This window comes from Triturus cristatus, chromosome 6 (genome assembly GCF_964204655.1).
Source record: "Triturus cristatus chromosome 6, aTriCri1.1, whole genome shotgun sequence".
Classification (NCBI taxonomy): domain Eukaryota; kingdom Metazoa; phylum Chordata; class Amphibia; order Caudata; family Salamandridae; genus Triturus; species Triturus cristatus.
In genome coordinates, this window is record NC_140589.1 from 1,635,701,156 (window position 1) to 1,635,725,153 (window position 23,998).

Consider the following 23,998-nt stretch of genomic DNA (forward strand, 5'->3'; position numbering starts at 1 on the left):
AAACAGAAAAAATGGAGGAGAGACTCATGCCAATGATGCCAGGTCTAACAACTACCATTTGGAACTAACTAACCACCCGGACTCTAGCAAACTTCTCGACAACCTGGCAGCTTTTGGCTTCAGCCAACTAGTAAACAAACCTACCCATCAAGCAGGCCATACCTTAGATGGTATTTTCGCTAACAGCATAGTTATGGACCTGACCAGAGTTATTGCTCTTCCTTGGGCAGACCATAAAGCGGTATATTTCACCATAAAGACCGCCTTACCAACACCTCAATCTCACCCGAAACCATCAAAGGTGAAAACCAGACAATGGACTAGGGTCCAAGCTGACAGTTTAAATATGGCCCTTGGTCAATCCCCTCTCCTGCTCAGTAAGGATAATACCGAGGCAGCTCTTGCCTTTAACAAATGGCTTGCGACAGGAGCTGACGTGGTGGCCCCTGAAAAACTGCTAACTGTTAGGAGATTAAAACCCTCTGCCCCATGGTATAGTTCTGAGCTCAAAGGCTTAAAGGTAATTTGCAGAAAGGCTGAGCGACTTTGGAGGTTGGACTATAGCTCAGACAAGAAAATAAGTTACAATCGTGCCCTCCAACAGTATAGAGATGCAATTAATGCTGCCAAAAGTCTGTTTTATACCACCAAGATTGAGGAAGCAGGTAGCTCCACTAAGGAGCTCTTCAAAACAGTTACCCTGCTCTCCAAACTGCAGCAGGCTAACATGTTCCTGCCCGATCAAGACATGTGCAATAAATTAGCCGCAATATTCCAGGATAAGGTCCAACTGATCTTCTGAACATTCATCCGAGCCCGGATAAGCTAGAGCAACCTCTGGTCGAGAAAGGTATAATACTTCCCAGTCTGATGAACTTCCCAGCAATCATAAAGGAAGAAACATGTAAACTTATTGCGGCTAGAAAATCAGGCTCACCTAAAGACCCCTGTCCCCCAATGATTTTGCACTTTGCTGCAAATAGAATCGGAGACAAATTAAATACTTTAATCAACCAAGTGTTGGAGTCTGGTAGCTATCCATCCAGTTGGAAGAGAGCTACGATCAGGCCAGTATTGAAGAAACCCACCCTAGACCCCTCTGAACCCAAGAACCATTGCCCAATTGCCGCTCTGCCCATAGCAGCTCAAATCCTGGAGAAATCAGTAAACAGGGCACTGAGGGACTATCTCGATACCCACAATTTGCTAGACTCCACGCAGCATGGCTTTCGTTCACAGTATTCCACGGAATCAGCTCTGCTCGTAGCAGCTGAGGAGATCCGAGGAATAGTGGATAGAGAGGGCAGGGCTATTCTCGTCCTGCTAGATCTGGCAGCAGCTTTTGACACCGTGAACCACACTGTGTTAATACAGAGATTGCGGGAGGTCGGTGTTGAGGGCCCAGCTCTGCCCCTTCTCACATCGTTTTTGGAGGGCAGGGAGCAGAGCTTATATTGGGATGGCTATCAGTCCGACAGTTTCCATCTTCCCTGTGGGGTCCCCCAGGGATCAGCGCTGTCGCCTACGCTGTTTAACATCTATGTCACCCCTCTGGCCAGACTCATCAGGAATCATGGTTTTGCCCTAGTGTCCTATGCAGATGATTTCCAGCTCATAATCTCAACGGCCAATCAGTCAGATGATACAGCCGCTAGATTTCACACGTGTCTTCTGGAAATCATGACCTGGATGAACCATAGCTTCCTGAAGATCAACACAGACAAAACAGAGATCATTGAGTTTGGTCAGGGGCAATCCCTGTGGAATGACTCCTGGTGGCCCCTGAAGGCTGGCGAATGCCCCCGCCCTGTGTCCAAGGTGAGAAACCTTGGTGTTCTGTTTGACAGTCAGCTAAATTTCTCGGCCCAGGTGAATAGTCTTACCTCGTCATACTTTTTCCTAATAAGGACTTTGAGAAAGATCTTCCCTTTTATTGCGCAAGAACTACGAAAGACAGTGGTGGTGGCCCGTCTGCTGTCCAAGCGTGGCTACTGTAATGCCCTACTATTGGGGATAAACAAGGCCCAGTTGAGTAGGCTACAGTCATTACAGAATGCCGCCGCAAGATTGCTTCTGAACATTCCTAGAGACCAATCCACCTCGGCAGGAATTAGAGCCTTACACTGGCTTCCTGTACAACAACGTGTGGAATTTAAGGCGTTATGCCTGGTCCACAAAGCCATCTTCGGGGGCGGAGCTAGAGATATCCAAAAAATGCTGATCCCCTATGTCCCCGGTCGTGCCCTAAGATCCAGAACCTTGGGCCTTCTTCAGGTGAACAGGACTAGGAGAGTTAGATGGGGTGGCAGAACCTTCTCAAACTGCGCCGCGAAGCTTTGGAACAAGCTGCCCTTTCATCTTTGCCATACCATCAATCCTTCAGGAAGGTTCTGAAGACTTGGCTGTTTGCTTCAATGTAGCCCCTGCTTAAGACTGAAACTTCGATACTTACCAGCGCCAAGACGCTACAGCAATCGAGCGCTTTATAAACCTATATCCTATCCTAGACAACTAAAGAGGTAAACGGGTTCTTTGCAATCTAAGGTGAAAATAGGCTCACTCCTTGCAGGTAGAATAAGGGGGGAGGAGGGAAGAGTGTTGGGGCAGTGCAGCTGAAACCTGTTCACAAACTAAACCGGGGACACATCATCATGGATATGAAAGGATGCTACAGGCCGTAGAAAATTCACAGAGAGCTCTTTGAGACATAGCATTAGCCACTACGAATCCAGCACTACCAATGAGCAGTCAATGATGCTTCTCAGTAAAATATTTCCGGCTTGTGAAGTAATCCTGTCAACACCAGGACAGTAATTTATCTGCGTTTAATCTAAATAGTTCAGGTTTTGAACAGGATTCGTTCAGGTCACAGGGACTACACTTCCTATGGCGTCTATGAAGTGCACATCTCTGAAGAAAGGGTGACATTTCTAGTCTGCCTTAACAACTGTGGTAACTTTAATATACGCCAAGCAGTTTTCATTCTAGAAACAACACGATTCTTTTTTCCTGAATTTGCCTTACAGCACGGACTTAATGCCAAAACGCACACTGAAGCAATTCCATCCCTATAGGTGTGCTAAAAAAGTCTACTTTTTTAAATCCTGCAGTCTTTCTCCCTCACACAATGCCAGCTCAGGTGCTGGTGCTGCGACTGGCCATGCAGCAGGTTCAGGCTGGAGGGGTGGCTGATGTATGGGTAGGATGCCTTCCAGACATCAGGTGCTCACAACGCCCGCACTGTGAAAGAGCATGGTTACGGAGGGCACGAAGGCCCTTATGATAACAACAAAAATAAACAAATAAAACACTTTTGTGCACCTAGAGTGGCGTAGCAACTCATCGACTCAAAGTCTAAGAAAAACAGGCGATGTAAATGGGCTCAGCGGCAATGACTGCAGACTCCCCCCTCTTTACGTTGCACAATGCCAGAGAGCTAAGAAAAGGATAAACAGCATTGGCAAAGTCATTAGGTCTCTGTTTAAGGACCTGTTGACTTTGACAATTCTAACAAAGCTTGTACGTTATAACGCCGATTTCTTTTATCTACCGATCGAGATGAATCGGTACAGTTTGACTAGAAAGTGGCTCAGGGAAGTGTTTGAAGCGCCCCTAGGATGGGTAGAAGCACAGGGTTGAAAAGAATATGGAGAGCTCAGAGTTAAGTCAGTCAAAAAGCGCTATAACACGGCCAGCGCTGGTGCCATGTCATAGCGGGTTTTTCAGATGGGACGGGGGAAGGCAGGACTGGCAAGCATGGGGGAAACAGGTGATGGTAGGGGCAAGAAAGGGCGAAGGGGTAAAATGGACAGCAACATGGAGAAGTCATGGGTAGGAGGGGAAAACAGCAGCACTGGAAAAATAGTACCTCACTCACAGCGCGATCAGCAAACGTGATCAGCGGACTGAGACTAATCAGGAGAAATGAATCTGTGCTTGGTCTATACTCCAGCGAGGAAACTGCTGGCTATGACCATGCTTAAGGATGAAGCGTGGTATGCCAAGCTGATCCCTTTGGAATCACAAAAAAAGAAGTTTCCCGAACACGTACAAAATGCTAACCAGTTGAAGGATATTGTACTTGGTTGCTATGCTCAGTGAGGGTAAATCCGAAAGGAGGCATGACAAATACATGCCATAAACAAATAGAAAAAAAAAGATTATGAGAGTGACAATGGAACCAGCTGATCGCAAGCCTATGAGCGGGCTTATAGCCCACAGAGAGTATATAGCTTGTCGAGAGACCGCGCATGCTCGCTGCTTAGGCTTGAACTAACCAGATAAAAATGATAGGCCTTACAAAAGCAAAAAAATATGTATCTGACATCAGACACAGTTCCCTGCAAACTGTATATCTAGTAAATGGCACCATCTATAGGCGGACTGAAAGTTAAAGCAAACCATGAGAGTATCAAGCTGATGTCAGCAAATACAGCAAAAGGGAAAGAAATAAGATTATGACACTGTTCATGCTGGCAGCAGATGCCCAGGTGCCAACCTACAGAGGTGCACTGGTGCTTCCTGGAGCAGTCTGCCTATGAATTACATCCCCCTCAAAAAGAGTATTTAAACACTTTGTGAAGGCTGCTGGTTACCTTGACTGTTTTTTGTTTGTTTTTTCACGGCTCTACTTTATCTTGCCTACCTCATCTTTCACCTTCACCTCCCAAGTTGTGAATATATAGACAATTTAACAAATATGGTTTCGTCCAGGGAACTTTCTGAGCAAAGAGGAGCTTTATGTGCTAGTGATCTGTGGCTTTAAACTCAGCAGTGTCTCAAGGACTGCTCCTCTAATAGTGGCAATTAGCAACAGATCTTGCTGACAGAACTAAACTGGAGCTCTATAACTACTTCAAGAAAATGTGCTTTAAGTTGGTGAATCAGAAAGTTAAACAATGGTACAGCCAAACGTATAAACTAATAGAAAGCAAGAATGTAGTAATGTAAGAAGTGAAAGCATTCACTGGAAGCATGACCCTTCGAACATACAAATATATGTATATGGTATTTCAAGAGCGCGAACTTAGCCAAAAGGCAGTAGAGCTTTCTACAGGGTCAGAGACAAGCACAAAGTGATTGAATGATAGAAGAGGTAACTGAGTTGTGGACAATGTATACATTGTGTTATGGTTATTATTAATGAATTGAGTCAACATTTTCCTAAATTGGAGCAGTATTTGGGCAGTTCTGATAAAGGGTTGCTGTTCTAAATCCTGGGTGCACAACTAGAAGATGGCTGCTGTCTTGTTTTTTAAACTATTCTTAGTCTGCAGTCTGATGATGTCATGGCTGCAGGTGTGCAGAGAATACCTAAGATGCAGAGCTTCTCTGCAATGTAAGTGGGGTTGCTGATCGTGATGGATTTTGAAATGATGCAGCAGGCTTTCAAGATAGTGTGGGCCAGGAAGGTGAACCAATGGAGTTCAATCAGTAAGGGGGGTGATGTGATCAAATTTTTCAGGCCCTGAAAGAAAAATGCTGTGCCATGTAGGAAGCCCTTACGGGGTGCCAGTATGGCGATTGGGAGGCCATGGAGCAGAACGTTACCATCAACCAAATGGGAGAGTATGAGGGCAGCAGACCTTAAGTCACTTTTTGGAAGAAATGGTTTCACCCACTTCAGAAGAGAGAGCTAATACCAGGTCATGTCTTTGGAAATGCGTTCCTTAAGGGCGAGGATGGTGCTGAGGATGAATCCAAGTGGCTAGATGTTAAGGTTCACTTCTTTGTATACTGTTTCTTGTTTGTTGTGCTTTACAAATAACAGGTATTTTGTATTAGTTGGGGTGAGTTTCAGGTAGGCGTTGGACATCGAGGTGGTCTGGATAATGATCAGTCAGTGTTTGAGGCATTGAGAGTCTGAAATAGAGAAGACTTAGTAAATTGTTGAATCCTGATGCAGTTATCTGTGAGTAGAGCATCAAGCCTCTCCATGTAGAGGCTGAAGATGACACAAGACATTATGTGATGCTGGGGAACTCCACAGGTGATAGGGATCTTTTGAGACCTGAAGGAGCACAAATGAACAAACGGATGTCAGTTGGAAAGATAGGAGGAGAACCAGTACAGAACATTGCCCTGAATCCCATTCGATACTTGAAGATGTGCATGAGAGTCAGATGGTCAACTGTGTCGAAGGTACCGGAAAGGTCCACCAATATTAGGAGGCAGTGGTCATCTTCATCTGTGGGCAAAAGTGCCTCATCTACGATGAATAAGGTAAGGGTGTCCATGCTGCAGCATGATCTGAAGCCAGACTGGTAATCGTACAGGAGATGGTTAGCATCTAATACTTAGCTCCCAGATTCCTCTGAACACATCCCTAGCTAAGTAACCATGCAACAGAGCACATTCCGAGAACAGCTGGCCTGATGCAATGATAAAAGGTAAAGAAAGAGTTTCCGAACCTACGAGAACCACATTGCATTGCATGCCGATTTTGATTTTACTGTGGGGCTGCTGTAAGACTCATGAAATGCCTCAAAGAGTAGGAGCTTTTTGGCTGCTTAGTAACAATCTGGCTCCTCTGCCCGAGTCCCTTGCCAAAGAGAGTAAAGTGACAGGCAGAGGATCCATGCTCGGATGAGGTGCTCCTTCAACCCAAAAGAGAGCATGGAGTTCGGTGCATAAAAAAAATTATTACAAAAAACGTTTAAAAAAATAATAATAATAATTAACTCCTACGTTTTTTAGTTAGTTTCCATCTGTGAAATACCGTGAGCTAATACTTTTTCTGTATGTATGTAAGTGTCTATGTATATGTTGTGTAGTATGTGTTGTAAATTGTGTAAAGACATGAGTTCTCACCACACAGCTACAGCTGCCTATAGGCGATACTTAAAATATAAAGCCTTGGACAACTGGACTCATATTCCCAAGAAGCAATATTACACTGGAGTTACATAGGAGTGAGGTCTTTTTTCAAAAGTGTTCCTAGATTTTGGGAATGATCTTAACCTGAAACCACAGACTCTTATTTTAGTAACGCCTGAAATATTCCAAGCTCTGAGTTATAAAGAACAGGGCTGGTTAATAAGAAGCATCACTGTGACTAAAAATTCCTATTGAGACACAGGAAGTGAATGTTGGTTATCAGCCATATGTAGATTAGCTGCATTAGAGCATGTAACATTCCAGCGGGCTCCTAAATCAGGGCAAGTTCCAATGGAATATCTTAAAGTCAATATTTTAAGGCGAATGATTAAGGAGTTAATTACTGTATTTGTTTTGTTATATGAATGGCTGTTGATCTATGGAATTTCAATATTGCCCAACGCTGTTTTCTTCTGTGTTTCTCCTGTGTGTTGCCCAATATTAAACTAAGATACTGATCAGTCAGTAAAAAACATGTTTAATAGTCAGATGTACACAGGGAAAGGTTTGCGATTACCAATTAGCAAATTTGTGCGATTCGCTATTCGGTAATCGCAAACACCAATGTACGAAAGTGTGCTTTACACTTTCTGGAATTCCTAGTGGGCCACAAACAGACCTACCTCATTAATATTCATGAGGTAGGTCTCTGTTTGCATCCCATTGTGAATCGCAGAAATCACAGGGATGGTGGCCTGCTGGGGTCAGCAGATCATTAAATCTGTGATTGCTTTTAAATAAAGCATTTTTTTTTTAAATGCAGCCAATTTTCCTTAAAGGAAAAAGTTAGACATTTAATTTAAAAAAAGAAAATGAAAAGTTTTCTTAAAATGTTTTAAGAGTAGGCAGTGGTCCATGAGACAAACATTCCCAAAGGGGAAGGGGCCCTTCAGGGACCCCTTCCCATTTGCAAATGGGTTTCCACCTCCTTGAAATAGGTGGTAAAATGTGAATGTTTTGCGACCGCATTTTGTTTGCAAAACATTCACACATACCACTGCAATTCGGTATTAGGAAGGGATAACCTAATACTGAAGCGGTGATGGATCAAACCCAGATCTGTTGACTGAGTGTGAGTGTTTTATTGGTTCTGATGCTCCGTCCATCACCACCCCCTTTTGTACCGCTTTGTTCGCCATAAGTTGGCAGGGTATGCTCAGGCGTGAGTCCCTTGCTCACTTTGCCACTGGATTCAAGCAAGCCTGGCTGAAGACGGCTGAAATGCCAGAAACCGGTCCTAGGAAGCTTGTTTCCGGTCCAGGGAAGGCATGGCTTGGCAGTTCGGGCTGGACTGTTCCCATGAGGCACAGGGTCATACTGATTTGCATATGGCCATGTCTGAACTGGGGTGGTAGAGTGAGCTAAAGGTGATGGATCAAACCCAGATCTGTTGACTGGGTGTGAGTGTTTGATTGGTTCTGATGCTCCGTCCATCACCACCCCCTTTTGTACCGCAGTCTTTCTTCTCAGCAAGCAAGGCAGGCCTCAAGCAGCAGAACTTTCTTCTATAGTAACCACGGGTCCAGGAGTGTAATGAAGAATGTAATGAAGAATTGAGTCTGAGAGTCCACTATTTATAATAGGTGACAGCTTTGAAGTAGGAGACAGTTCTGGAGATTTCCACCCCCAGAGGTGTTTGGAATTCCCTGCCTCCCTGCTCTGGCTTAAGCTTGTCTTGGGGCTAGTATCAAACCCTATGTGTGAGTGTGCTGAGGTAGAGCTTTTGTGATGTGGTAGATCACTGCTTCTTCCCTATCAAGCCACAGATGGCCTATCCTGCCAACACGTTTTCCCCTTTGTCCACTGTCTGGGAGTAATACACAAAGACCAACTACCAGCTACACATAATCATGTGACCCAGGATACAGGCTGCAGGCACAAAATTGTTTGGACAAGAAAGTGACATTGGCATAACAGTGACTTACAATCCAACTTTACCATTGAAGAGGGTTTACAAATTACAATTATTGAACACCAAAATCGATATTCCTACCTGCTCCTAATTGAAAGTTATCACTTATTAAATGTAATAAGATAACCCAATGTTATCTCATAGGAGAGGTAAGCCTTGCAGAAGTAAAAAATACACTTTATACTTTTTCACTACCAGGATATGTAAAACTTGAAAGTTCTTGCCCAACCTTTTAAACACTCTGCACCCTGCCCTCTGAGATGTGTAGGACCTACCTTGGGGTGACATATATGAAATTAAAAAAGAATGTTTAGGCCTGGCAAGAGGTTTATTTTGCCAGGTCAAAAAGCAGTTTAAAACTGCACACACAGGCTGTAATAACAGTCCTGAACCTTGTTTGGCAGGCTACTTAAGTAGGTGGCACAATAAGTAAAATAAATGGGCTAATTGAGTGTAAGCAAATTTCACCATGTTTAAAGAAGTCCACACACCCACTTTAGCACTGGTCAGCAGTGGTAATGTGCACAGAGCCCTAAGACCAACAAAAACGAGATCAGCAAAAATGGAGGAGTGAGGCAAAATGTTTGGGAGTAGACCACCAGATCTAACACAGAGGCTGTGCTCACCTTTGCTGGCCTAAGGAGAGGTATGAGGAAATTTAATGGTTTACATTTTCGCAAATTGACAGAAACTCAAATGTAGCTTCGTGTTAGTAAATACTTAACATGTTATTATGGGCTATCTGTTCACATTCCTAATACTAACCTATGTTAAAGATTTACTATTTTTTTTATTAATAAATATATTGCATTACTCATGGTCTTGGTTAGCGTTAAATAAAGTCTTGGAAAATATAGTGTCGTAGTCTTTGACTTCTTAGAACAAACTGGGGATCCTATGTATATATTTTATTCTGCAGAGACTCTGGCAGGCATGAGGTAATCTCCATACTAGTCCATCCTCTTGAAAGGTTGTATGTCAATTATTATAGATCTACTATAATACTGCATCCAACAACATCAACCTAATTAGTACACTGAGAGTTAAGTATTTATTTACTATTCTTAACTCAACATCCCCTTATCTATACTTAGCATGCAATGTAGAGGTTAAGTCAATGTAGTGGAAGCGATATTAGTCATGCAATGTAATGAATTCAGTTTAGTAAGGATTTCCCTCGTGAACTACGCCCATGGGAGACAAGTATAAGGTAAAGGGGGGTCCAAGGGACAATTTAATGACCACGACCAGACTCGATCCCCTGTCCAATAATTAACAAACCAAAAAAGTCTGGTGGTCTATACATACAGGAGAGAGATACAACAGGAGACATACAAAGATAAGAAAGCCTTAGAGTACTGTATGGCTAGAAAGGATTTCCATCAATAACCAGTAGATGGTCAATTTTATCATCTGGATATCCAGCCTTCCCACCACTATAGACCTCTCCAACAAGAGGTAGTCTTTGTGGTTAGGTGTCAAACAGATCACCAATAGTACACATGGGAAAGAGAGGACAGCGAGAATTACTGGCTTGACCAAGACATATATCATGAAATGATGTAGAAGGAGTGCAGTGCAAGAAAGTGAGAATTAAAAAAGGATTTAGAGGAAGAAAGGAGAGTTTATTCAGGATATTCCTATTCTAAAATTGGTGCAAAAAACAGCTTTTAACAAATAGGCTGTGTTACAATACGGTCGACATGTTTCAGCCTTCCTGACTCAGTGGTCAGATGGCTTTCCTCAGGACCTTATACCATGTTCGTGTTGCTACTGCAACAATATGTGTGAAAAAAAGAAGAATAAGTGTATAAAATACAATACAACCTTTGTGGTGTACATGCCTTCGTGCAACTGGTATAACTGTTTTACCTAAATACAGTAGGAGATAAGCACAGAAAGGGGAAGAAAGAACACAATGTCTCTGTTAGATAGTTAAGTCTCCTATTATAACAATATATATCGGGAAGAACCAATATACCAACACCAAGTGCTTACCTGTTTAGCACGAGGAATATGCCTCACCTCACCCGGTAAAGACTCAGGTTGATGGAGGCCCCGCCCTATAAGGTAGAGGGAATATTAAATGAATGACCATCAGTGAGAGAGTCAATCGTGGAAGATCAAAATGTTGTAATGGTTTCTTTATGGTTTCTTTAAAAGGATCACATTATGGATCCACTAATACGTCTCCTGTCTCGACTCTCCTCGAAACAACTCTCCAATAGTGAGCGAATGGTGTCATTAAAAAAGACGTGCCAGAGCGTCCATACACTCATACCAACAGTGGTGTACTCGTGGTGTGGCTAATAAGTGCGTTTAGAAACCGCAAGCAACAACAACAGATTAAATATATATTCCGCTGCTTATAGACCAATGACTGTATTCCTCAGAATGCAAAAATCGAAAAATCCTTACAGTGGAAGAGTACACGCTTACCTATCCGTCGGTACCTCAGCGTCTGCCTGAATCGTTTGGGAGGTAACTGACGGGCTCGGTCGCGGTCTTTTTAACGTCAACAAAACACGCACAACGGCGTGTATGTCTGTCGACCAATGCGCTTCTAGTGACATCATTACAAATGGCTGTAAACGTATTGTGTTGAAGAACTACTGAATGACGTGTCTAATTCAGGAAAAGGTAGTTCGTCCATAAAGCGTGCGTTTCTAACAGCCAAACCCCTTCTTGTGACATCTACGTTCGAGAATTTAATTGACGTAGAATAAAGGAACTACAAAGTGACGTATATGTAACAGGAAGCGGTAGTTCGTGAGCGCTCCCTGCTCTTTGGGGTACTCTCAGAGAACAAATAATTATAATTATATCAACAAACTGATAATTATATCAACAACAAGGTAGAATAACAGTGAAGCTGGTATAATGGATGCTAATTTTTAGCTTAGTATTAGATCTTAAATATCAAGCAACTACCTATTGAGATGACTAGCTGCCAAGTCAATCTATAGGTTACGAACACTTTGAACTAATTTAAAGTTATTTAGAAGGAAAGAACCTAGTTCGTGAATATTCCTCCCTCCTACTAAGTCATGAGAAAAACGGATGAATGGAGCCACTAGAAGTAGTATTATATTGAGTTTATCAAATTAAGTTGGAGGTAATTACTTAGTGGGAGATCCCAGTAAAATTAGCCCACTCCATAAAGCCGCAATAAAAATTGCAAAGTTCATTTGAATGGTATCCATATCCGGTTTAAGAAGTCGGTAGAACACCCTGTTGAGGGCTATTGAACAATTTGTTGAGTTGTCAAACTTTATTGAATCGACAGGGCGATTACAAAAATTGGAAGTAATTGCTTGGTGGGTAAAAACCACAATGCTGGCCCATACCAGGCCACGACAACAGCAATTATAATGTTATTAAGTAGTACCCATAAGCGGAAACAGCACAAAGAGTTATTTCCCACAACGTTGGATCAAATATATTAAATATATTAGAGAGAGGACCATGGGATTGTGTCGTTTAGGCCTGTGGTATCACTACGGATTTTGAAAACCCATCTTTGCTCTTTGCGGAACAAAAAATGAGATACGTCACTCACATGGGACGGTACAAAAGGTTTCTCCAGGACTGTCCATGTTAAATCATTAGCTAATGTTTCTTGACGCTCTTCTGGATGCCATTGGTCAGAGTACTGTAAGTGTGGACAAACGTTAGCCGGTCCATAGGCGGTTTTTCAAAAGGAGGTTCAATCAATGCCTCTCTGTTGTTATTGGTGGCTCGTTTGAGAGATGTCTTAATTAATCTCTTAGAATACTTCTTTTCAATCAGTTGTTCAGTAAGATTGCGGGCATCCAGAAGGGGTTTGGCTGTTAGAAACGCACGCTTTATGGACGAACTACCTTTTCCTGAATTAGACACGTCATTCAGTAGTTCTTCAACACAATACGTTTACAGCCATTTGTAATGATGTCACTAGAAGCGCATTGGTCGACAGACATACACGCCGTTGTGCATGTTTTGTTGACGTTAAAAAGACCGCGACCGAGCCCGTCAGTTACCTCCCAAACGATTCAGGCAGACGCTGAGGTACCAACGGATAGGTAAGCGTGTACTCTTCCACTGTAAGGATTTTTCGATTTTTGCATTCTGAGGAATACAGTCATTGGTCTGTCAGCAGCGGAATATATATTTAATCTGTTGTTGTTGCTTGCGGTTTCCAAATGCACTTATTAGCCACACCACGAGTACACCACTGTTGGTATGAGTGTATGGACGCTCTGGCACGTCTTTTTTAATGACACCATTCCCTCACTATTGGAGAGTTGTTTCGAGGAGAGTCGAGACAGGAGACGTATTAGTGGATCCATAATGTGATCCTTTTAAAGAAACCATAAAGAAACCATTACAACATTTTGATCTTCCCTAATGGGAGTCTTCCACGATTGACGCTCTCACTGATGGTCATTCATTTAATATTCCCTCTACCTTATAGGGCGGGGCCTCCATCAACCTGAGTCTTTACCGGGTGAGGTGAGGCATATTCCTCGTGCTAAACAGGTAAGCACTTGGTGTTGGTATATTGGTTCTTCCCGATATATATTGTTATAATAGGAGACTTAACTATCTAACAGAGACATTGTGTTCTTTCTTCCCCTTTCTGTGCTTATCTCCTACTGTATTTAGGTAAAACAGTTATACCAGTTGCACGAAGGCATGTACACCACAAAGGTTGTATTGTATTTTATACACTTATTCTTCTTTTTTTCACACATATTGTTGCAGTAGCAACACAAACATGGTATAAGGTCCTGAGGAAAGCCATCTGACCACTGAGTCAGGAAGGCTGAAACATGTCGACCGTATTGTAACACAGCCTATTTGTTAAAAGCTGTTTTTTGCACCAATTTTATTCTAAGGATTAGTAGGAATATCCTGAATAAACTCTCCTTTCTTCCTCTAAATCCTTTTTTAATTCTCACTTTCTTGCACTGCACTCCTTCTACATCATTTCATGATATATGTCTTGGTCAAGCCAGTAATTCTCACTGTCCTCTCTTTCCCATGTGTACTATTGGTGATCTGTTTGACACCTAACCACAAAGAATACCTCTTGTTGGAGAGGTCTATAGTGGTGGGAAGGCTGGATATCCAGATGATGAAATTGACCATCTACTGGTTATTGATGGAAATCCTTTCTAGCCATACAGTACTCTAAGGCTTTCTTATCTTTGTATGTCTCCTGTTGTATCTCTCTCCTGTATGTATAGACCACCAGACTTTTTTGGTTTGTTAAGGGTTAGGGAGACCTCAGTCTGTTTTCCTCACTCTGCGGAGGTTAGCTTCATGAATTTGAAGGCCGGGGGAGCCAAAATCTTTTTTCTTTGCATGCCATCATATCAAGGGGCACTAATGCTAAATAATGCATCATTTATTCATCTATAGGGATACTTTCTATAGGGTTTATTTGGGAGTATTGCATTTTTGTCACTGTGGATTAGAATAGCCACGAAAACTTTAATTGAGTGTTATAGCAGATTGCTTTCTCAGAATGAGATATTAGTTGTTGAAGTAGACCATAGCTCAATTATCTGATGTAATAGTTGCAAGCCCTTAATCTGAAACTTTAGGAAACTGGTTCTGACTGCTGATTTTTCCAAATGGGTTTCCACAAATATTTCATCTTGAATGTTACTCATCAGCTTGACAAAACTAATTTGGTGAATGTCTGTAGTGAAACTTTAAAATATATATATTTTGTTTTTCTTTCGAACTGTTCTCTCTTTTTCAGTGGGAATTTCCTGCACTCTCCGTTCACTCTACTCATAGTGTCCCCTCCTCCTGCAGCTTCCTACTGTCCCTCACCCAAATCCCCACCCACTCACTATCTTTATTTTTTTTTATTTTTACAGGGTGAATTGCCAACCTGCACTCAAACGTATTCCCCTGTAATCTTTTATTAATTTTTAAATTATACTCCCACCCCTCCCTGCCTCCATGGTGCTCGTTATATTATTTGCCCCCTTTCTTTATTTTTTTATTGGTGTGCCCGCCACCCCCCTTGCTCCATTTCCAAATACCCTTTTTCTTTATTGCATTTCCTTTATCTTCTTCTTTCACTTTTGTATTCTGTAGCTCTTTTATTCTTTACCTCCCTTCCCCTTGTCTTCTTGATTTTCCTGTCTAGGTGTCGTAAACATTAAAAAGAATACCACAACTTGCATTTTCTACTTAACCTTCTCCTTTTGATTATTTAAACTGGACACTGAATTCAAACATAGGTCTGGTATACTTTTTCCACAAATATTTAAAGATTTTCATGGAAAAGGTATTTCCTCATAGTGACATTTCCCCGGAATGCAGTTTTGTCAGATTAGTTTGATTAGCCTGGCATTCTCCATTTTGGGGTTTAATCATAATGACAAAATAATTTTAACTATTCTTTATTGCAGTTTTATGTAGAACAATAAAGGAATTTTCACAAATTCCACATCATTGACACAGGTACATATCAATTAATTAGGAATACCATTTTATTTATTTATCAACATAAGTACTTGCAAAATAAAAAAAGGTGGCAAATCTTGATGCCTACCTGTCAAGGCACCTGAGAATAATTGAGGTCTTGCCCTGAAAAATAAATGAACATTTTATACCAGTTGTTGCAGAGAAAACTAGAACAGTTGAATTAGATACACGTTTTCTATCTCAATGCATGAAAATAGGAAACTTGCCCAAGCAAAGATAATGAGCACTATCGGCGGCCAATTTTTAAGAAATCACTACTGTAAAACAACTTTGGATTTTATTATAATTTGATCCTAGAGATCCATAGTAACCTTACAGTTTTCTTAATCAGACACTGTTGCTAAAGTCGTATGCAAGAAGCAAGGAAACACTACAGACATTGTAGAGAAATAGTTGCAACTGGTGCTAGATCTATTTAGATCCTGATAACATATGTAAAGAATATGAGATCACCTATTGCCATTAATTGAATAGTCAGAGGAAAGGCTCTGGACGGATGACATCAACACCGAAATACATTATTAATTCACTAATCTTTTTACTTCATACTTGGCAGCTTTTTAAAAGGGGCGAACAAGAGATACCTTCCTGACACTAAGAGTAAATGAATGATTACCATCTTACCTAAGCCTGGCAAAGATCACATGAAATTCCCCTCCCTATAACCTTATGTCACTAAACAGAAATGTGTATCTTTGTGACAGAAACATATTGACAAAGATGATAGGTAATCTCTGCTAGAATGAAAAAAAACTCTTTCCGCAGCTGGTACACCAGGATCAAACTGGGTTTGAACGGACAAGAAAAACGGCCTAGAGTTGACATTGCCTCCACAGACACTGGTAAACAGAACCAGCTGGAAACTGTGGGAGCCACGGTAGACGACTATAAGGCTTGTGACTCTCCTCTGTGGCTTGAGAACTAATCAAACCATCTTCTTAGTAGCAGATGTCTAGGATTACTCTTAAAGCTGCAGTATCAATTTTTCAATGTGCAGGCTGATGTCAAGACTGGATGTGCAGAATGTTTTTTCAGTTTCCTTCTTGATTGCCTGAGGAAACAGCAACTCCTCCCACCAGTCATGGTATCACCCTGCACAGTACAACACATGTGAAAGGTGTGAGGTGTCTCCTTAAGAGGGTCTCTAGAAAAGAAAAAACAATAGCCAAAGAAAGTAGGAATAGAATTCAAATGGAATCCAGATGCAAGAAGATGCAGCCAAAGAAAGTAGGAACAGAATTCAAATGGAATCCAAATGCAAGAAGCAATGAATCAGAATCAAAAATAGACAGCAAGTGGGCAAAAAAAGCTACGAAAAATAGGGAATGACTGCATTGCGGTCCATCTTCCTCTAGTTACTGCCTCCTTTAAACATGATTTAAATAGAAACAAACATCAAAGGAAACACGGATACTTTATCTTGGATTGGGAATCTGAAATAGTGTCCTCTGAACAATCCATAATCTTGGGAAGGGTAATTCATATGCTTGACCACTCCTTTCACTTCAGAATCATGTTTCAGCCTATAACACATGAAGAAGGCCAAGATTGACTTACTTTTCCTGCTGCCGGAGTGTGCAGCTCCACTGCCACCTTTGCCATCAAATTGCTCCAACTGATTGTGGCTCCAACTGATTGTGGAACACCCCTCCAGGTCACTGCGATCACAGAATTATAAGCGCAATGATGGGCATGGGTTCCAACAGCCCTCATAATGATGTGTGGTGCACACACACACACAAACGTCCTCTGACAGTGGACAGCCTCTAGAGAGTTCTGGGCACAGTTGTAACAGAATGCCCTCTCCTGAGTTTCTAGGTTTATCACTAAACTTTTGACAGAAACAGCAAACCAGTAAGGAAGCATGAACAGAGAAAACATATTCTCCTGATCGCTCACTAGATGGGTAGGTTTTCCAGTGGCTTAAGAATAGAATAAACAACAAGGACCTGCTCACAATGTGAACCAATAGTTTATACATCCGTATTGATGGCTATGAATATTAGACCCTCATTTGTAGCTTGCGATGCTATCGTCTAAGCTAATTTACGGTGTAGTTCACAAACAGAGGACGAAAAACAAATTGTCTACGTGGTGTGTCAGAATGGCTATCTGTGTATACTAGTCCTATGTCTCCCCCACCCAAATATGGTGAAGTGAAAAATGGAAGAAAAAAAAAAAAAAAAAAAAAAAAAATGGAAGAAAAAAGGAGTGAGTGGAGTGTTGGTGCCTCACGGTAGCGCCACCAAAGAGGGTTAAGCAGGATGGTACTCGCCTGCTACCTCAATTTCTCATCATCAGCTACCAACACTCCAAAAGCAAGAAATAGTGTCTGATACTAGTGATAAACTAAATAGGTGCTAGGGTGTATGTTTAAGAAAGAAAAAGAAACTGTGCTAGAATATGTGCACGTCTCAACCCCTTAGTGATATGTAATAATATCTAAAAGAGCTGAATCACACTGGCTTGTATACTTTATTCTCAGCTGCGTGATAGCTCATGTGTTAAAATGCCGACATGTTTCGTTACCATTGGACAACACTCACGTCCTAGGGGTAAAGGTATGCCCAACGCGGGCAAAACCCTGAATGGTTTTTAAACGAGAACATTGAGGTGCAGGGTGAATGGAACAGACCCCACGCCCTGAAGAAGTTACCGTGAGTGTTGTCCAATGGTAACGAAACATGTCGGCATTTTAACACATGAGCTATCACGCAGCTGAGAATAAAGTATACAAGCCAGTGTGATTCAGCTCTTTTAGATATTATTACATATCACTAAGGGGTTGAGACGTGCACATATTCTAGCACAGTTTCTTTTTCTTTCTTAAACATACACCCTAGCACCTATTTAGTTTATCACTAGTATCAGACACTATTTCTTGCTTTTGGAGTGTTGGTAGCTGATGATGAGAAATTGAGGTAGCAGGCGAGTACCATCCTGCTTAACCCTCTTTGGTGGCGCTACCGTGAGGCACCAACACTCCACTCACTCCTTTTTTCTTCCATTTTTTTTTTTTTTTTTTTTTTCTTCCATTTTTCACTTCACCATATTTGGGTGGGGGAGACATAGGACTAGTATACACAGATAGCCATTCTGACACACCACGTAGACAATTTGTTTTTCGTCCTCTTTTTGTGAACTACACCGTAAATTAGCTTAGACGATAGCATCGCAAGCTACAAATGAGGGTCTAATATTCATAGCCATCAATACGGATGTATAAACTATTGGTTCACATTGTGAGCAGGTCCTTGTTGTTTATAATGTACTGAGTGGGGGATGACCTGCTTTCTGCCCCTTAGCTCCTTTATATAGATTAGGGCTTAAGAATAGAAGACAACCTCTGAAAATCCAAGACTCAATATTTTTGAACTTCATATTCCGGTTTTCCTTGTGCCTTAATTGATAGTGGTTCACCTGGATGTGGATGATAAAAATTTGAAGATATAGCTTCGAATGAGATGAATGGAAGGCAGAGTAAATCTTCCAAGTGTGAGGTAATTTCAATTAGAAGACCACAGGATTGATCAGAAGAATGATAACAAATGTACTAACAATCCTGTCCAAACGATGACTGGCAATTTATGAATTAAAAGAAGACAGTCAAAACAAAAAGGGCAGGAACTTGATCTTGACTTATTAGCATGTTCCTTGATCTTTAAACTTTTCAGATGAAATCTTGGAAACATTAGGAGTTGCTTCAGCAATAAGTAGATTGGGAAACCAATTGCCTTGGCTTGCATTACAGTAACATTATATAACTTACATTAGCCCCCTCTGGGAAATCCACCATCTTAGGATGGGCAGTTCAAAGACATGACCACGCCTCTTCCTTCAGAATCATGAACCTGGCCAAACATATGAAGGGGAAGGCCATGTTTGACATTCTTTTATCTCGATTTCGTAGTTCCACAGCCGTCCATGTCAATAAAATCTATAACTGATCGCAAAACTCTTCAGCGATTATAAATTCATCAGCATGGTCCTAGCCATGAGGAGATCCAGGTATGTTCTGGATGTGGTGTGCAGAAATGTGTTGTTTGGGGGCACAAGACAGATTGTGTGCTTCCTCTGATGAATCCTGGGCACAGCTGTGACAGGTGGTTTGGATGAGGAACTTTGGAAGAGTGAAACCAACAGTTTATGGTCAGCCAACATTTAAAACCGACTTCTGTAAAGGTATAATAAGAAATGGTGACGCTCCCACAGTATTACTCTTGCCTCTTTCTCAATTTGCACGTACCTATGCTCAGCATATGCAACCAGGTCCCACTCTTCATTACCCTGAATCTGTAAAAAGGACTATAACCCCCCTGCTCAGTAATGTTCACATCTGATGACAGTTCCTTTAGTTTAGTTTGGATGTATTATTTAATGGTATTAGACATAAGATGGTGGTAATTGTTTCTTGCAATGCCTTTTCAAGCTCCTCACTCCATGACACATTCACATTTAAGATGTGAAGTCAAAGTCCATTCATTAGCACTGGGTCATCCATATCCGCCATGAGGTGTCATTTCCTCTTTATACACCAATTGGGCAGGATCATTATCACATAAAAGTGCACAGTGTGAGGCTATTGTGCTTGAATGTGTCCACAACTGGGTAGATACAAAGCATGGGTCTTTCCACCATCTCAATGTAGGTCTTCACCAGTCAATTTATTTTCTCTTGCACTTGTGTACACATATGGAAGGCCACATGCTGAGAGATCATTGCTACTGTTTTGACTGTGACATCGATATGGAGCTTTTGAGTTTTTTTCCCAAGGTAGGCAACACCAGTGAACGCTCCTCCAGCAATCTTGCGTATTTCCTGTGCCTGAGTACTAATAGCATACTAGATTATTCAAAGCTCTCCTTGAGAAATGCCTTGTTTTGCAACAAAAAGCTCTGTTCTTGTATGATGAGAATTGTGGATGATATCTTCAGAGGAAATCCCTTTGAGTGATAGTTGGGGCAATTCATGAGGAGCTTGTTTGATGAAACAGATTTGGTCTTACAACTATCAACATGTGATCAAGTGAGCTGTCTCTGACTTGGGGCTTGGCACTTTGGATGGTGTTTCATATAAGACAAAGTCCAAATCTACCACTCGCTTGTTCCCATCCATGTGCTCAGTGTGCCAATGACTCTGAGTTTCTGCTGCACAAGTTTGGGCACTAATGGGGAAGCAAACATGTGACAGCTTGCCACATGTACTTTTCCGGGCTTTTGTGGGGCACTAAGGAGGATGTAGGTGTCAAGCCATCTCTTAAGGCCTGTGTAACTCAGGGGAAAATATGCAATTCTTATAACAAGCATTGAGGGTGCCCTGGGTGTGACAGGAGTCAGGTAATTCGATAGGGGCCATGTACTTGGGATGGAACACACTGTTCTTTCGAAACCTCATGTTTCTTGTGGATATCCAGACGTAGTCTCCAGTGCGGTACAGTGGCCCGAGCCTTCTCTTCCTGTCTGCCGCAGCCTTGTATCTTCTCTTGGCCTCTATTAGGACAGCCCTTGAGCGCATCAACGTGTCTTTTATGTGTGCCACCCTGTCCGGGCCGTAGGGACTCTCTTGCAGGGGATGAAGTGCCCCATTTTCGTCAAGTAATCCACCACCACCAGTATTGCCGTCATCCCCTGGTCTACCGGTAGGCCCACCACGAAGTCCAGTGATATGCTATCCCATGGTCTATCCGGGGTCGGAAGTGGATGTAAGAGCCCTTGGGTTCGGCCATGGTCGGCCTTCATGGTAGCACACGTAGGACACTCCTGTCCCCACCTCCTGACATCCACTCTCATGGTTGGCCACCAGAAATGCCGTCCCATGCTAGCCACCGTTTTTTCAAAGCCCAAATGACCTGCGCATGGAGAGTCATGGCACCAGATGAATGCTTGTTTCCTTAGCCTAGGCGTGGGTATCAATAGGCACCTGCCCTTCAGGGGTATCCCGTCCTTCAGCTGCCATTCTCTGTGACTGAGGAGCCACCTCCGCCATGCGAATGACCTGATCCCTCTCTTTATTCCCCTCAGGAATGGTATTGGATAACCCCCAATACCATCCTCGGGGAAATGATGGAATGCTCGGTCGCAGGCAATGGTTCCTTAACTGCAGATTGACGGGACAGGGCGTCCGCCTTCCGGTTTTCCGTCCCCGGCCGATATGTGATGCGGAAGTTGAATCCCGCAAAGAAGATCATCCACCGCAGCTGTCTGGGAGAAAGGTGTCTTGTGGCCGTCATGAACTGTAGGTTCCGATGGTCCGTGTACACCGATACCACATGTCTTGCCCCCATCAACCAATGCCTCCATTCGGTGAAGGCGTCCTTGATTGCGAGAAGCTCCTTCTCCGCAATATGGTAGTTGCGTTCGGCGTCGTTCAGTTTGCGGGACATGTACGCAACGGGATGAAGCACCCCTGTGTCGTGGTTGCGTTGGGACAAAATAGCCCCCAGCGCCACATCGGATGCGTCCGCTTCCACCACGTAGGGGAGATCCGGATCGGGGTGAGCCAACACCGGCGCCTTACCAAAGGCGCTTTTCAGGGCCTCAAAGGCTTTGTTCGCTTCAGGGGACCAGACAAACTCCTTGGACTTCCTCAGTAGCTGTGTGATTGGGGCCACCAATCCTGAAAATCCATCTATAAACCGCCTGTAAAAGTTGGCGAAGCCAATGAAACTTTGGACGTCCTTCACGTTTTGGGGCACCGGCCATTCTTTCACCGCCTTGATCTTTCGTTCTGCCATCTCCTGTCCCTCTGGACTCAGCATCACTCCGAGGAATTCCACGGATGTGACGTGGAAGTCACACTTGCTGAGTTTACAAAACAGCATGTTTTCCCTCAGCTTTTGGAGCACAGCTTTGACGTGGTGTACGTGCTCCTCCACACTGGACGAATAGATGAGGATGTCGTCGATATATACGACCACGTAGATATCCAACTCCTCTCTGAATACCTCATTCAAAAAGTACTGAAAGGCTGCTGGGGCGTTGCACAGACCGAACGGCATGACGAGGTACTCAAAAAGGCCGAACCTGGTCTTAAAGGCGGTCTTCCACTCGTCTCCGTCCCTCATGCGCACCAGATGGTATGCCCCTTTCAAATCCAACTTGGTGTAGATACGAGCTTTCTTGACCTGTTCCAGAAGTACACTGATGAGAGGCAAGGGGTACCGATTCTTTACGGTTATCGCATTCAATGCCCTAAAGTCCACACAGGCTCTCAGCTCCCCATTAGCCTTCGGGATGAAGAAGAGTGGCGAGGCGGCCGGAGACTTGGACGGGCGGATGAATCCTAGCTTGAGGAGTTTATCCAGGTACCCCCGGAGATGCACGTTTTCAGGCTCCGTCAGGGCATACAGCCTGCCGCTGGGAACGCTGGCCCCTGGCACCAGGTCGATCTGGCAGTCAAACTGTCTATGTGGTGGTAGCACTTCCGCCTTCACCTCATCAAATACATCCTCAAAACTGTGATAAGCCTGGGGGAGAGCCACATCTTTTTCTGCCGCTGTAGCCACCGTCTGACTCCCGCTCTCATCTGGGATTCCGTTCCGTTCTTATTCCACAATGCAGGATGCAATACGGTGACGTCAGTTCGATGCGGTGTGTTGGCCAATCCACAGAGGGGTTGTGTTTCTGTAGCCACGGCAATCCCAATATGACGCCATATTGGGGCGCTCGGATGATGTTAAAATCGATTTGTTCCAAATGGTTCCTCCCACATCTCGATGGGCCCCGTCACCAATCGCCTTCCGTCTACAGCATAGACGTCTTCGGGTACAGCTTTGGGAAGAAGCACTAGCCCTAGCCTGCATGCCTCGTTGTGGTCCATAAACATGCCAGTGGCCCCTGAATCCACCATGGCCACAACGGGTATCCACTGGTCATGCACTCCCACGTGCACCGTGAGAAACAGGTGTCGTTGTCCCTTAGTGACCGAGTTGGAAAGTGAAGGGATGGATGAGTGACTCCGAGATGCCCCTTCTTTGGTCTGGGAGTCCTCTAGTTTTCCGCCGGTACGTCCACCACGGCTGTTACCGACCGGTTGGCCCGATAACGTGACGTCTTCGGTTTGGCAGGGCATTCACGTACGTAGTGGCCTTTTTTGCCACAATATAGGCACAATCCTTGTTTACGGCGTGACTCTTTCTCCGTGGCTGTGAGGCTCGCTCGTATTGTGCCGATGTCCATGGGTTCTCCCTTGGATGCGGTGGAAGTTTCAGGACTTCCCACTGTCACATAGGATGGAAGGGATTTTCCTTTTCTCCCATGATCCCCCTTTCTTTCACTTAGCCTATGTTCCAGCCGTAATACCAGGTTGATAAGGCCCTCACATGTCTTGGGTTGTGGGTCAATATGAGCCACGGCGTCCTTGAGCTCATCGCACAGCCCGTGATGGAAGAGCGCCGTCTGTTTAGCAACAGGCCACTTGGTTTCCGCAACCAGCCTTCGGAACGCGTTGAGATACTGCACCAGGTCGTTGGATCCCTGTCTCAACTCAAGCATTTCACGGTCCGCCGTGTACGAGTCAGCCCTTCTGTCGAAGACCTTCAGGAATTCCTCGCGAAAAGCACCCCAATCACATAAGATGGGGTCGTCCCTGCTCACCAGAGGTACGGCCCATTGTGCCGCGTTTCCAGCCAAATAGGATATAAGGAAAGCCACACGAGCCTGACTCGTGGGGAACGCCCTTGGTTTGCACGATAAATGTAGCGCCACTTGTGTGAGGAATACCTGC

The 23,998-nt window shown here is 43.4% G+C and overlaps 1 protein-coding gene across 1 annotated transcript in view; it reads right to left on the reverse strand.

The window, feature by feature from the left end:
- Positions 1-23,998, reverse strand: part of DYNC2LI1 (dynein cytoplasmic 2 light intermediate chain 1) — a 330,466-nt gene that overhangs the window by 250,273 nt on the left and 56,195 nt on the right. Inside the window, exon 3 of the mRNA XM_085612784.1 lies at positions 15,342-15,376. Within this exon, the coding sequence (XP_085468910.1) occupies positions 15,342-15,376 (35 nt within the window). The remainder of the gene's footprint in view (positions 1-15,341; positions 15,377-23,998) is intronic.